Source organism: Cajanus cajan, chromosome 1 (genome assembly GCF_000230855.2).
Source record: "Cajanus cajan strain Asha chromosome 1, NIPB_CcT2T_4, whole genome shotgun sequence".
Classification (NCBI taxonomy): domain Eukaryota; kingdom Viridiplantae; phylum Streptophyta; class Magnoliopsida; order Fabales; family Fabaceae; genus Cajanus; species Cajanus cajan.
The window spans coordinates 4,359,175-4,371,723 of record NC_138517.1 but is presented as its reverse complement, the minus strand read 5'-3'; the positions used below and the strand labels follow the sequence as shown (position 1 = coordinate 4,371,723).

The following is a 12,549-nucleotide window of genomic DNA, read 5'->3' as shown; positions in this document are numbered from 1 at the left end:
AAATTATTCTCTAAAGAAGAAATTGGTAATTGGAGGTATTGAACACAATTATTGGAGATAAAAGAATGAGTTGCGCCTGAATCATACAGTACATTTAAAGTTTTGCCTTTAATGAAACATTTACCTTGTATTAGATCATTGTTTTGAGCAGCTTCAGTTCCGGTCATGGTGTAAACTCTTCCAGTTGTAGAAGGTCTTGGTTTGGATCCGGAAGTATTCACGTGCGTCTTTGGTTGTCCACACTCAGAAAATACATGACCAGGCTTTCCACACTTGAAACAAACAGGTCCTTTGAGATGACAATCTTTAGTATAATGACCCTGTCCACACTTAAAACACTTGGCTTTATTATTAATGGACCTACTGGAATTTCCTGCAAATTGAGAGGATTGGGGTTTCCATTGTGGTCGAACATAAGGTTTTCTTTCATTATCCCTTTTCTTACTAAATTGAGGGCCAAAAGATTTTGGTCTATTATCCTTATTATGATCAAAACCTTCCAAAAATCGACACTTGTGTATTAATGTGGGAAAATCAGAGATTTCCAATATCCCTACTGCCTTTCTTAATTCTGATCTAAGTCCATCCTCGAATTTAATACACTTCATCCTCTCATCAGGGTGATAAAAGAAAGTAGAGTATTTTCCCAATTCCTCAAACTTAGAAGCATATTCTCCCACTGTCATATTCCCTTGTTTTAACTGCATAAATTCTATTTCTTTAGCCCTCCTAACATCATTAGGAAAATATTTTTCAAAAAATTTGGTTCTAAATACTTCCCATGTAATGATTATTCCCCCTCCTTCTAATAATCTCCTGGTACTATCCCACCAATATTCTGCTTCTCCTACTAACATAAATACTGCATAATTTACTTTTTGGTTGTCAGAACAGTTCATAGCTCGAAATATTTTTTCTATTTCTTTAATCCATAATTCAGCTTTTTCAGGATTGTATCCTCCATCAAATTGGGAAGGGTTATTGCTTCTGAATTCTACAAGTCCTTGTGACTCTCCTGTTCTTCCTGGTGGTTGATTCCTTAACAAGGCGGCAGCCATGTCCCTAATAGCTTGTACAGCCTCTGTTAGTTCGGTATTCCTTCTTCCTGCCATCTGTAATTTTATAGATCAGTTTATAATAGAAACATGGTTAGCACATTTCCCCAAGTTACACATGGAACGTTGCTCTGATACCATTTAATGTAACGCCTAATTCTAATACCCAAATTATACAATATAAAATTATAATATTTTCGCAATTATATCATTAACAATATCTATATATTTATTTAATAAAAATAAAAGTAAAGAAAAGAATATCTTGTGAATTTAATACATAACATATCGTTCTAAAATATTTAGAATAACGTATTATTTTACACATTATTCATTTTCCTTACTTATTTAAATACAATATATATATATTCATAACGGAAAGAAAATTACAATTAAAATAATATGATTGACAAGTAAAGTTATAACAGATCCATCAAATAGCCTCCGTATTCCAATTTCCTTCCACGTAGGACAGCAGTAATAATAACAGCAAAATGATCTGGAATCTCAAGTTGATCCATCTATTTATAATATATTTAATTAAAAAAAACAAAGAAAAGAAAGGAGTAAGAACAATATCCAATAAATACAATAATTCGAACGAATAAACATAATTATTTATAAATAAAATTTTAACATATATATATATATATAAATATATATTTATACAGATTAAATATTAGATTTTCTTGATACAATAAAATTTGAATTATACTTGTAGTGACTAGTCAGGATAAATGAGCATCATTATAACACCAACCAAAAGATATTCCACCTCTATTTCTTACTCATTTAAATCCCCAAGGTTAAACCTCCAGCTACAAATAATTCAAACTTTATCATCTATGGCCATAGAGTATTAATTATCTTTAAAATGAGTAAAAGACATTTTAACAAATTATATTAATCATAAAAAAATTACTCAAAATAGATTTAAGAATTTATCATTATTTAAGCTTTAATTAAATAACACAAATTTAAATAAAATATATTAAGAGCACTAATTAATTAAATGACAATGACAATTATTATAAAATAATTAAACAATATAAAATGTGAATATATTAATAATTATTATAGATAAGAATAATCATAGAATAAGTAATAGTAATTAAAGGTTAAACAAATATATGAGGTTAGAAACACCCCACTAAATAATAACGTAAATAAATAAACATAATAATTAAAAGTTAAGTAGTTAGATGAGGTTAGGAACACCTCACTGAATAAATATAATAATAACATAAATAAACATTGTAATTAAAAGTTAAGTAGTTAAATGAGGTTAAGAACACCTCACTGAATAATTATAACAATAACATAGTAATTAAAAGTTAAGTAGTTAGATGAGGTTAGGAACACCTCACTGAATAAATATATAAATATAGTGAGGTTAGGGTCACCCCACTAAATAATAGAAATAACATAAATAAATAAACAGGGTAATTAAAAGTTAAGGAGTTAGATGAAGTTAGTAACACCTCACTGAATAAATATAACAATAATGAGGTTAGGGGCACCCCACTAAATAAATATAATCAAGTAAATGACATAAATAAATATACATAATAGTATATAAAATTTTAAAAAGATAAGGTTCTCCTCCCCCTTACCTAGATAAGTAGGAGTTGAAACTAGTGCAATATCTCTCTAAAAACTTGGGCAGAATCTCTTCCTCTTTCTCCTTAAACAAGGCACTAGAGCAGAACCTCCTTTTCTTTCTCCTTCTCTCTCTCTTACTTTCTCTCTCTATTTCTCCAGAATTTCCTTCTCTCTAGAATTCTGAATTTTCAAAACCTTAAGCTCCTATTTATAGAAATTTTGAAGTTACTATGCACTATGCACTATTCATTAAAATAATATTATAAGTTACTATGCACTATTCATTATTATAATATTATAAATTACTATTCATTAAAAAATAATATAATAATTTGAAACAAACGTAAGTGCTTACGTTCTTGTTTTTGGAAATTACTATTTAGTAAAATAATAATATATTTACTATTCATAAATACGTAAATACGTATATGTGAATAGTAAAATACGTATATATAAATAGTAAAATACGTATATAAAAATATGATAAACTTTCTAATAATCTCAATAAACATTTAAAATCAAAATAACCTGTTTTATTTAATAAAATTTGGGATATTACAGTCACCCCACTAAATAATAGAAATAACATAAATAAATAAACAGGGTAATTAAAAGTTAAGGAGTTAGATGAAGTTAGTAACACCTCACTGAATAAATATAACAATAATGAGGTTAGGGGCACCCCACTAAATAAATATAATCAAGTAAATGACATAAATAAATATACATAATAGTATATAAAATTTTAAAAAGATAAGGTTCTCCTCCCCCTTACCTAGATAAGTAGGAGTTGAAACTAGTGCAATATCTCTCTAAAAACTTGGGCAGAATCTCTTCCTCTTTCTCCTTAAACAAGGCACTAGAGCAGAACCTCCTTTTCTTTCTCCTTCTCTCTCTCTTACTTTCTCTCTCTATTTCTCCAGAATTTCCTTCTCTCTAGAATTCTGAATTTTCAAAACTTTAGGCCCCTATTTATAGAAATTTTGAAGTTACTATGCACTATGCACTATTCATTAAAATAATATTATAAGTTACTATGCACTATTCATTAAAATATTCAAATTAATTATAAAATTGAACCTTGCTTCCCTCGTGCCACCCTTAGCAGCCATTTACTATTCACGTATACGTATACGTGAATAGTAAAAATACGTATATGTGAATAGTAAAAATACGTATATGTGAATAGTAAAAATACGTATAAAAATATGATAAACTTTCTAATAATCTCAATAAATATTTAAAATCAAAATAACCTGTTTTATTTAATAAAATTTTGAATATTACATATGTAAATATAAAAGATAAACTTATTATTATCAACTAATTTAACTATTTTTTATCATTTTAGTGAATTAAACATTTAAGTCTTATACATAAAATAAAAAAATACACAACAACTTATATAACATTAATTTTATTCTTATCTCTTTTCATCATTAATAATATCTCTCTTCATAATCAATAAAATGATGAAAGAAAAACATAAAAATGATGTTATACAAATTACAATTTTTGTTGTACTTATACTTTATTCTAATTAATATTGTCATGAGTTTTGTAAATAATAAATAAATAAATAATTTTACTAAAAAACAGACATTTAAATTTAAAAAGTAACTAAAGGAGTGTACGCTAAGGAATAATTACTCATGGATGTGCTGTAAGTACATTGGTATGCATTTATTTCAAGGTAAGTCACTCTAGTTCTACAAAAATCTAGAAATGGTTCTTCAACTATCTATCGAGCGAGCAGAATTAACATTTTGGTCAACCGAAAGTTCTTGAAGTTGGACTCCACTGCCTCCTACCCTTTTTGTTGCCTTATTTGCCTGAACAATGAACACACTTCTGTTAATATCCATACCTGATAAAAATGATAACAAAACTGAGTTCAAGATTGAACAATTTACTTCTTCCTCCCAATTGGCACGTAGGGTGATCACAAGAAAACACAACATTTGAACGATAATTGCCAGTACTATCCCTAAAAATAGCCCCTGAAATTATGAAGAATCAAGATAATCACCAACTTCAGTTGAACATGCATGTTATCTATGATGCAGGATGTTATTATTCTTGGCTAAAAATCAAACTCTGAAGGATTTTAATGTGAACAACACTTAGACAGGTATTTTAAGTGTTGTTTACTATGTTGTTCTATTAGAATTAAAGTTTTCATAATTTGCATAAACTGAATAATTAGCAATGAAAAACTCTAATCCTGATAGGAGAAGTCTCGTTAATATTCACCCTAAGATGTTTTCTGAATGATAAAATGGTTATATTACCCGTCCTTTCATGTGGAGGACAAAACCTGTCACAACAGAAAAAGGAACGCCTATAAAATAAAAAGATCCTAGATTGACAATTGCACCAAGTTTCTGCCAACCGCATCCTCTGGCAATACCTGTTCACAATCAAGGAATTAGCAAAGTTCATATAAACAGATAAACAATTAGGTTCCTCAAAAAATGAATTGAAGGCATTACATTCCATATGCATTCTATGGTGTTTTATTTTGGTTGTGACAAGGTATCACTGGTATAATAAAGTTAGAGACTACTTCAACTAGTGGTACTTGACTGGTTGATGTGAAAAGTTTTCGTATATGTTGGGGTTTGAATATGGAATTTTTTTATTAAATAAATCATTCACATAACAGTGTATAATGTTTAATTACTATGCAAACCCATTATTTTATAGTGTTTAGTTCAACAAATAAATTCTTTATATTACGTTTCAATTCGATGTAAACCATAAAAATCAAATAAAAAATATGAATAAAAATAAATATCAGAAAAAATCTTATCAAAATTTCTCTAGATCGGATTGAATTAGCAAAATGATAGTAAAACAAGAAAATGATGGAATTGGATGAGAATACTATGTTTTCCTTCAAATCCATTTAATCCAATTCCTGAATACTCAATCAACAGGGAAAGGGGAAAAAATGGATAATTATGGACCTCATTGAATAATTTTTTTCAATACCTTGAAATGCTGTTTGAATTGAATCTATGAAGGCAAAGCTTGCAAGAATTGGCACCATGGAAGTCACATATAGGACCACTTCATGTACATTGGTAAAAGCATGCCCCCAAACTTACCATGCTGACATAAGGACTGCAAATTCTAAAATCCCCACTGTGAAGGCCAAGAACATGCTGACTTTAACTGCTAAATATGCAGTTTTTGGTTTACCAGCCCCTAATTCATTTGAGATTCTTGTACTGTTTAATTAGAAACATGCAATGAAACTTGTTATATATGGACAATGATAAACATAAAAAGACATGTCACTGCAACATTACATATGGTAATAGCATGCACATTTTTATTTTAGTATGTTCAGCATGAAAGACTAACCTTCCAGCATCACTAACTCCAAATGGTACCATCCAAAGTATACCAGATGTGTTGAGGCTGGGATGAAAGAGGAAAAAATTACAATTGGTCATTAACAACGACAAGGGAAGAAAATGGGGTTTTCAAACGAGAAAGATAAATATAATAGCATATATGTAATATCCATAACATATAGTAGCATAGCCCCTAAGATATTAACTGAAAAACTAACCATATAGAAAGAACTGAAGTTTCCAATTTTGCATTAGGAAAAGCACCAGACAGAAGAACCATTATTTCAAACGTCCATGATTCTAAGCTGCAACATAGTGATATAATAGGAGCAGCAATTAGAACTTCTCAGCATCACTCATTCACATTACCAGTCACAAGGAAAAGAGATAAATTTTTGCAAGTAATCTCTAATAGTGCATTTTAACTTCCAAAAATATGTCCTACATTACATTAGTCCTTTATTTATCAGTCTCATCAAATTGATCTCAAGATAATTGAATTCATTGGTTTTTATGCTTCAATAACCAAATTGATGACAAAAACATGGGATTAAAGGACTATATGTTGATTCTAAAAATGCAAGTTGTTATATACTATGGAAGTGAAATTTGGTTTAGAAATGAATATCATACCACACCATGAGTGTTGAAGGAAAAGCAAGTCTAAGAAATTGTGGGATGTTATGCAGTGACTCCGTAGAGAAACCGGTCCAAGTGTTTTTGCATGAAGGAGAGAGCCAAATATAAAGTGCAAGTATTATAGTATTAAACCAGTTTAAAATGCAAATTGCAATGGCAGCGCCTTTCAAACCAAGCCAAGTTTCAGATTAAAAGCCCAACAGAAAAGGATGTGTAGTAAGGTAGTGAGTCCAGAGGCTACCACCATAGGAAAGACTATGTTTTGGGTTTGTAGGAACTTGGTGATGCAGCGAAGAAGCCCATAGGCTGAAAGGAGCTTGGGATCAAGTATCTTGCATAAAGTTGGGCTTGAGCTGCAATTGTTTTGTCTCGGTGAAGAACAACTAGAATGGGTCCTAAAAAGACCCAAATAACGGAGATGGGTAGGAGCCATTTTAGTTTTTCACCAAGACAAAACAATTGCAGCTCAAGCCCAACTTTATGCAAGATACATGATTCCAAGCCTTTCAGCCTATGGGCTTCTTCGCTACATCACCAAGTTCCTACAAACCCAAAACATAGTCTTTCCTATGGTGGTAGCAACTAGACTCACTAGCTTACTACACATCCTTCTCTGTTGGGCTTTTGATATGAAACTTGGTCTTGGTCTCAAAGGCGCTGTCATTGCAATTTGCATTTCAAACTAGTTTAATACTATAATACTTGCACTTTATATTTGGCTATCACCTTCATGCAAAAGAACATGGACCGGTTTCTCTATGGAGTCACAGCATAACATCCCACAGTTTCTCTGTGGAGGGAGGGTTGTTGACGCCGGCGCCTGTCCCCTCCGCACGCGACCCCTCCTCACGGCCGACCCCTCCGCGCGCGACCAGACCACTCCGTCCCGTGCGCGCGGCTCCTTTCAACCAGACCCGCCGGCCGGCGAGCGAACCCCTCCGCCCCGCGCGCGCAAAGCCCTCCGCCCGCGAACCCCCTCCGCCCGCGCGCGAACCCCTCCGGCCGCGAAACCCCTCCGCTCGCAACCCCTCCGCCCGCGAACCCCGTCCGCCGGCGACCCCTCAGCCTCCGCAACCCCTCCGCGCGCGAGTGAAGAGAATGAGTGGAGAGTGAGTGGAGCGTGAGTGAAGAGTGAGTGATGAGTGAGTGGAGGTGAGTGAAGAGTGAGTGATGATTGAGTGTTGCCTTGCTCTCTCAGTTTCTTGTTTTTTAACTTTTGGGACCTCGGCACTTTTTCCTTGCTGTTTTCAAGTGTTGCCTAATTACCAATACAGAAATGGACCCAATAAATTAGTCCAAGTAAGTTGGAGTTTGAGTTTAATTGGAAATTGGTGCCGTAATTTGTCCAACATAGAACACTTGGAAGACGTACAATTGGGCAAGAGTCACAATCACATACAGGAGGCAAACAAATTATTGAGATATATATAGGTCGAGTCACAATCACATACAGGGGCAAACAAATTATTGAGAAGAAAACAGGACAGTTATAACATGCAATTTGCAAGAAACTTTTTTTTCTTGGCACGTGTATCTCTGCCCTGGTAGTATATAGCTGCCAAATCTCCACCGCTTCAGCGCCAGCTCTTGCAGCTATAGCGCTATCTTGCTGCCAAAGCCCCTTGAAGCTTTATATTCTTAGCGCTCAAGCGCCAGTTCCAGCGCCAAGGAGCCAACACTCTGGAATTCCATACAATCCCATCGCTGCAGTGCCATATTCATAGCTATAGCGCTCATTCTCTGGAGCCATTCACTTATTATTAGCTCTCAACCAAATAGCTTAAGCTTGGTCTGTAGCTAGGATCAGTGTGTGAGGACCCTTGTGAGCTCATTATACCAGCCTCTTGAACAAAATAAAAAAAGTGAAAAAATAAATTATATGGTAAATATTGGGATGCAAACCAAGTGGCGAATCATTAAAATGAGAAATAAATTTAAATTGCATATATATTATTAATTTTTTTAAGGTTGTCTAACATCGAGTTTATTTTATTAAATTATATTAAATTAGGTCTTTGAATACTTAATATTTTTATTTTTATATTTTCATCGACCATATCTATTGTTGAGACGTTTTTTTTTTTTACTTTTACAAAATTGAAGACTTTTATCACCAAAACAAATAACATTTTAAAAGAAATTAATAATAGAAACTAAAAAAAAATGAAGGTATAAAAACTAAAAATATTTATCTTAAACTCTAGAAACTAAAAAAGATTAAAAATAATAAGTATAGCAACTAAAAATATTTATCTTAAATTATAAAAATTAAAAGATAAAGTAAGTAAAAGTATAAAAATTAAAAAGTACTTTAATATAAAAATATATAGCTCAAACAAATTATAAAAAAAAAACCTATCAGTAAAAATATTTATATCTATAAGTACTTGCAAAAATAATCTCTCTTGGGAGAAAAAGAAGGATTTCGACTGTACAAAGTCTATAAATAAAATTGTTATGTTATTTACAACATTGTTTTTACTTTATAGAAATTTCAAATGAATAAATAAACTTATTTTATTTGATTTTGATATAATATAATATTGAATTATTTTATACGATGTTAATTCATCATTATAATTTTTAACTTCATAAATTATTGTGTTTTTCATAATATAACTAGTCACCATTATGACTTATCTGAGTTTGGTTCTATTATCAATAACTATAAAACCTTTTTAACGATATTACGAAAATCTAATAGTATGTTTGGATGAAGAATTTAAATGGAGTAATTTATTTATTTCAAGAATTTCAAATTCTTTGAAGTAAAGTACTTTGTTTGGATGAATAATTTATGAGATATTTAAAATTTAAGTATTTGTGAAATTCCTTGAAATAGTAGAATTTTAAATTCTCCCAAAAGAGTAAGAATTTGAAATTCCTCATTTTTTTTCTTCTTATTTTACTTATATATTTTATCTTATCTCTTATCTCTTCATGTTTTTAATTATTGAATATTCAAAAATATATTTAAAATTATTAAATATTATCTAATATTAATTTTTAAAATTATTAAATATTTAAAAATTAGCTAATACTTATTTTTATAAAATTTAATTTAAAATTTTCAACATATAAATATATTTTTAAAATCAATTTTATCATGGTGGAATCAAATTATCATATCCCACCTAACAATTTAAAATTTGAGAAATTTGAATTGAGTTATCTAAACAAAATATTTTAAGAATGATAAAAATTGAAATCAAATTAATTCAAATACAAAGAATTTAGCATTTCTTGAATTTGAAAAATTCCTTATCTAAACGCACCATTAGGTTAATTTTGTTGGTAGACAAGCAAATTTGGTAGTTCACAAGCTTGCAAAGGCGACCAAATTTCAAGCTGATCTTGTAGACTAATATATTTCTTCAACATACAACTTTCCTTTTATCTTGGTAAGCAAAAGAAGACAAATGCACAATTTCAAGGTAGTTTCCTTCTTATTTCTATTTTTCAAGCTTTGAACATAGGACACATACATACATGAAAAGAGAAAATGCATAAAAAAAAATAAAAAGAAATGTAAAACTGATCAGGAAGCTATCCACTTAAAACATTAACCTCTCTTCCTTTAACCCCAAGTTAAAACTTATTTAACTACTGTTACAAAACCCTTCTATCACTTAATAAAATAAATACATCATTTAATTATAAGTCTTTATGATGTATATTCATATACATATAAAATAATCAAAACAATTATTAAAACCATCTCAATTAATCATAACAAAATATAATAATTAATAATTAATAATATATATATATATATATTAAAATATCATAAAATACATATTTTTCAAAAACACATTTAATTACATAATTAATTAAAACATATTTTCTATAAAAAATATCATTAAAAAATACATATTTCTCTAATAAATATTATCCAAAATAATTTTTATAAATATTTATTATTTAATTAAAATACTCATAATTATTAAAAACTTCTAAAATATTTTATAAAACTCTTTAATAAATCAAAATATCCATTTATTACAATAATACTCTTAAAAATTGTGCCATCAAAATTTTATATGGATTGACCGAATAAAATTAAAAAAAAAAACACCTCAATGATGTAGATCTTTTACGGTTTTAAAAGATCCATGTGCTGAGTTAAATTCCAATAATTTGGTGACTTGGCAGTGCATTTGCATCAGCCTTGCCCTGGACTCTATTGCAGTATGAAGATAATGCAAAATAAGTAAAAGGAAGACCCACAAGATAAAAGATCCAAGATTCATAAATGCACCAATTAAGCTTCTGCCAACCACATCCTCTTACAATACCTTTTTTCACACTCAAAAGTATTAGCATAGGTTAAGTTCATATAGTATATAATAAACAAAAGGTCTCTCTAGATCAAGGATCATGTAATATTTACTCCTTTGATAGTTAACTAGACATGTACTCGCGTTATGCGATTTATTGAAACTTCATATTTTTTTTATATAATATTTTAATATATGTAAATTAAAATTTTGTAATATAATAATTATTATTTTGGAATATTAAGATATAAAATAAATATATGACAATTATTATATATTATTTTTTATTGATTATATTAAATAGATTCATGTGATTTAATAAAAAATGACAACAAATTGTAGAATATTCTTTTTTATAAAATTCAGAGGGAAATTGAAAATGTTTGGAGATGGAAATGAAGGAATGTCTACAATATTTAGATTGAATTAGATACTATTTGAAGAGTTTTATAGGTTCATTGATCAAGGCTTTTAAAGTTTCTAAAAATTGAGGATATAGATAAAAAAATTGAATTTCAATTATTTGTAAAAAAATATCAATTATTAAAACCCACAATAAATAAAAAAATATTGTATATGAATTATCTACATATTCAACTAAATTATATATATTCGCGGGATTAATTTGGAAAAGTAGTAGGGACATATAAGAATTAATAAACTATTTTTGTTGGAAACATTCCTCTAATTAATTCTCTGGAAACTTTTATAGTAAATGGAATATACAGAATTGTAATCAATCAAATATTGCAAAGCCCTCACCAAAATGGAATATTGATTGTTGTGGACTAACCATTTTAAGTCGTTAGGTTTCCTTTTTTGGGCTAGTATAATTGCATATAATCATAATTAAGAGACATAATTTGATTAAAATATCAATTATAAAAAATAATAAATAATATTCAATTATTATTTACTAAAATTAATAACATAGTAGGTGAGAATACCAATGATATATGTCTGTCTTTATTAACGTGTGAGTATATTTATTTATTAAACCTTACTAACATTATTTCATAATTTCATAGAAAAATTAATTTAGATATGTATGCTTAGCAGACCTTTCAGATAAGGCAAAAAATGAAGAATGACAATATTTTTATAATTATATTACATACAAAGAAGTTTTGGCACATCCTTCTAAGTTAGATTCTTTTTTTTTGAGAAAGTAAAGAAAGCAATGTGCCTAGTTGTATTGAGGTTGGGATTGACTTGTGTCTAAAAACAGAGCTCATTGAATGGAGACATTAAGATTTGTAGTTATTATGACTTTTATATTATAAATTAGGATTTGTAGTTATTATATAATTATATCATCAAAATAAGAAGGGTAATTCAGAATGACACGTAAACAATTTTTTTGGCATAACATTTTAGAAATATTTTAAGCTGACATGTTAATGTAATACAAAGTAGCTTGAATTTTATATTATAAATAAATAGAGAGAAGTTCTAGCACATCCTTCTAAGTTAGATTCTTTTTCTAAGAAAGTAAAGAAAGTAATATGCTTGGTTGGATCGAGGTTAGGGCTGACTTGTGTTTGAAAACAGAGCTCATTGAAGGGAGACATTAGGATTTGTAGTTATTATATAGTTATATCATCAAAATAAGAG

The 12,549-nt window shown here is 29.4% G+C and overlaps 1 protein-coding gene across 1 annotated transcript; it reads right to left on the bottom strand.

Annotated features, from left to right (window-relative positions):
• Positions 1 to 4,154: 4,154 nt before the first annotated feature.
• Positions 4,155 to 8,415, bottom strand: LOC145957002 (uncharacterized). Its single transcript, XM_083073233.1, has 6 exons — positions 6,653 to 8,415; positions 6,238 to 6,324; positions 6,027 to 6,083; positions 4,949 to 5,067; positions 4,571 to 4,657; positions 4,155 to 4,489 (listed from the first exon to the last, which is right to left on the bottom strand). Exons 1-6 carry the CDS (start codon positions 6,658 to 6,660, stop codon positions 4,482 to 4,484), a joined length of 366 nt encoding a protein of 121 aa, XP_082929359.1. The 5' UTR covers positions 6,661 to 8,415; the 3' UTR covers positions 4,155 to 4,481.
• Positions 8,416 to 12,549: the final 4,134 nt, after the last annotated feature.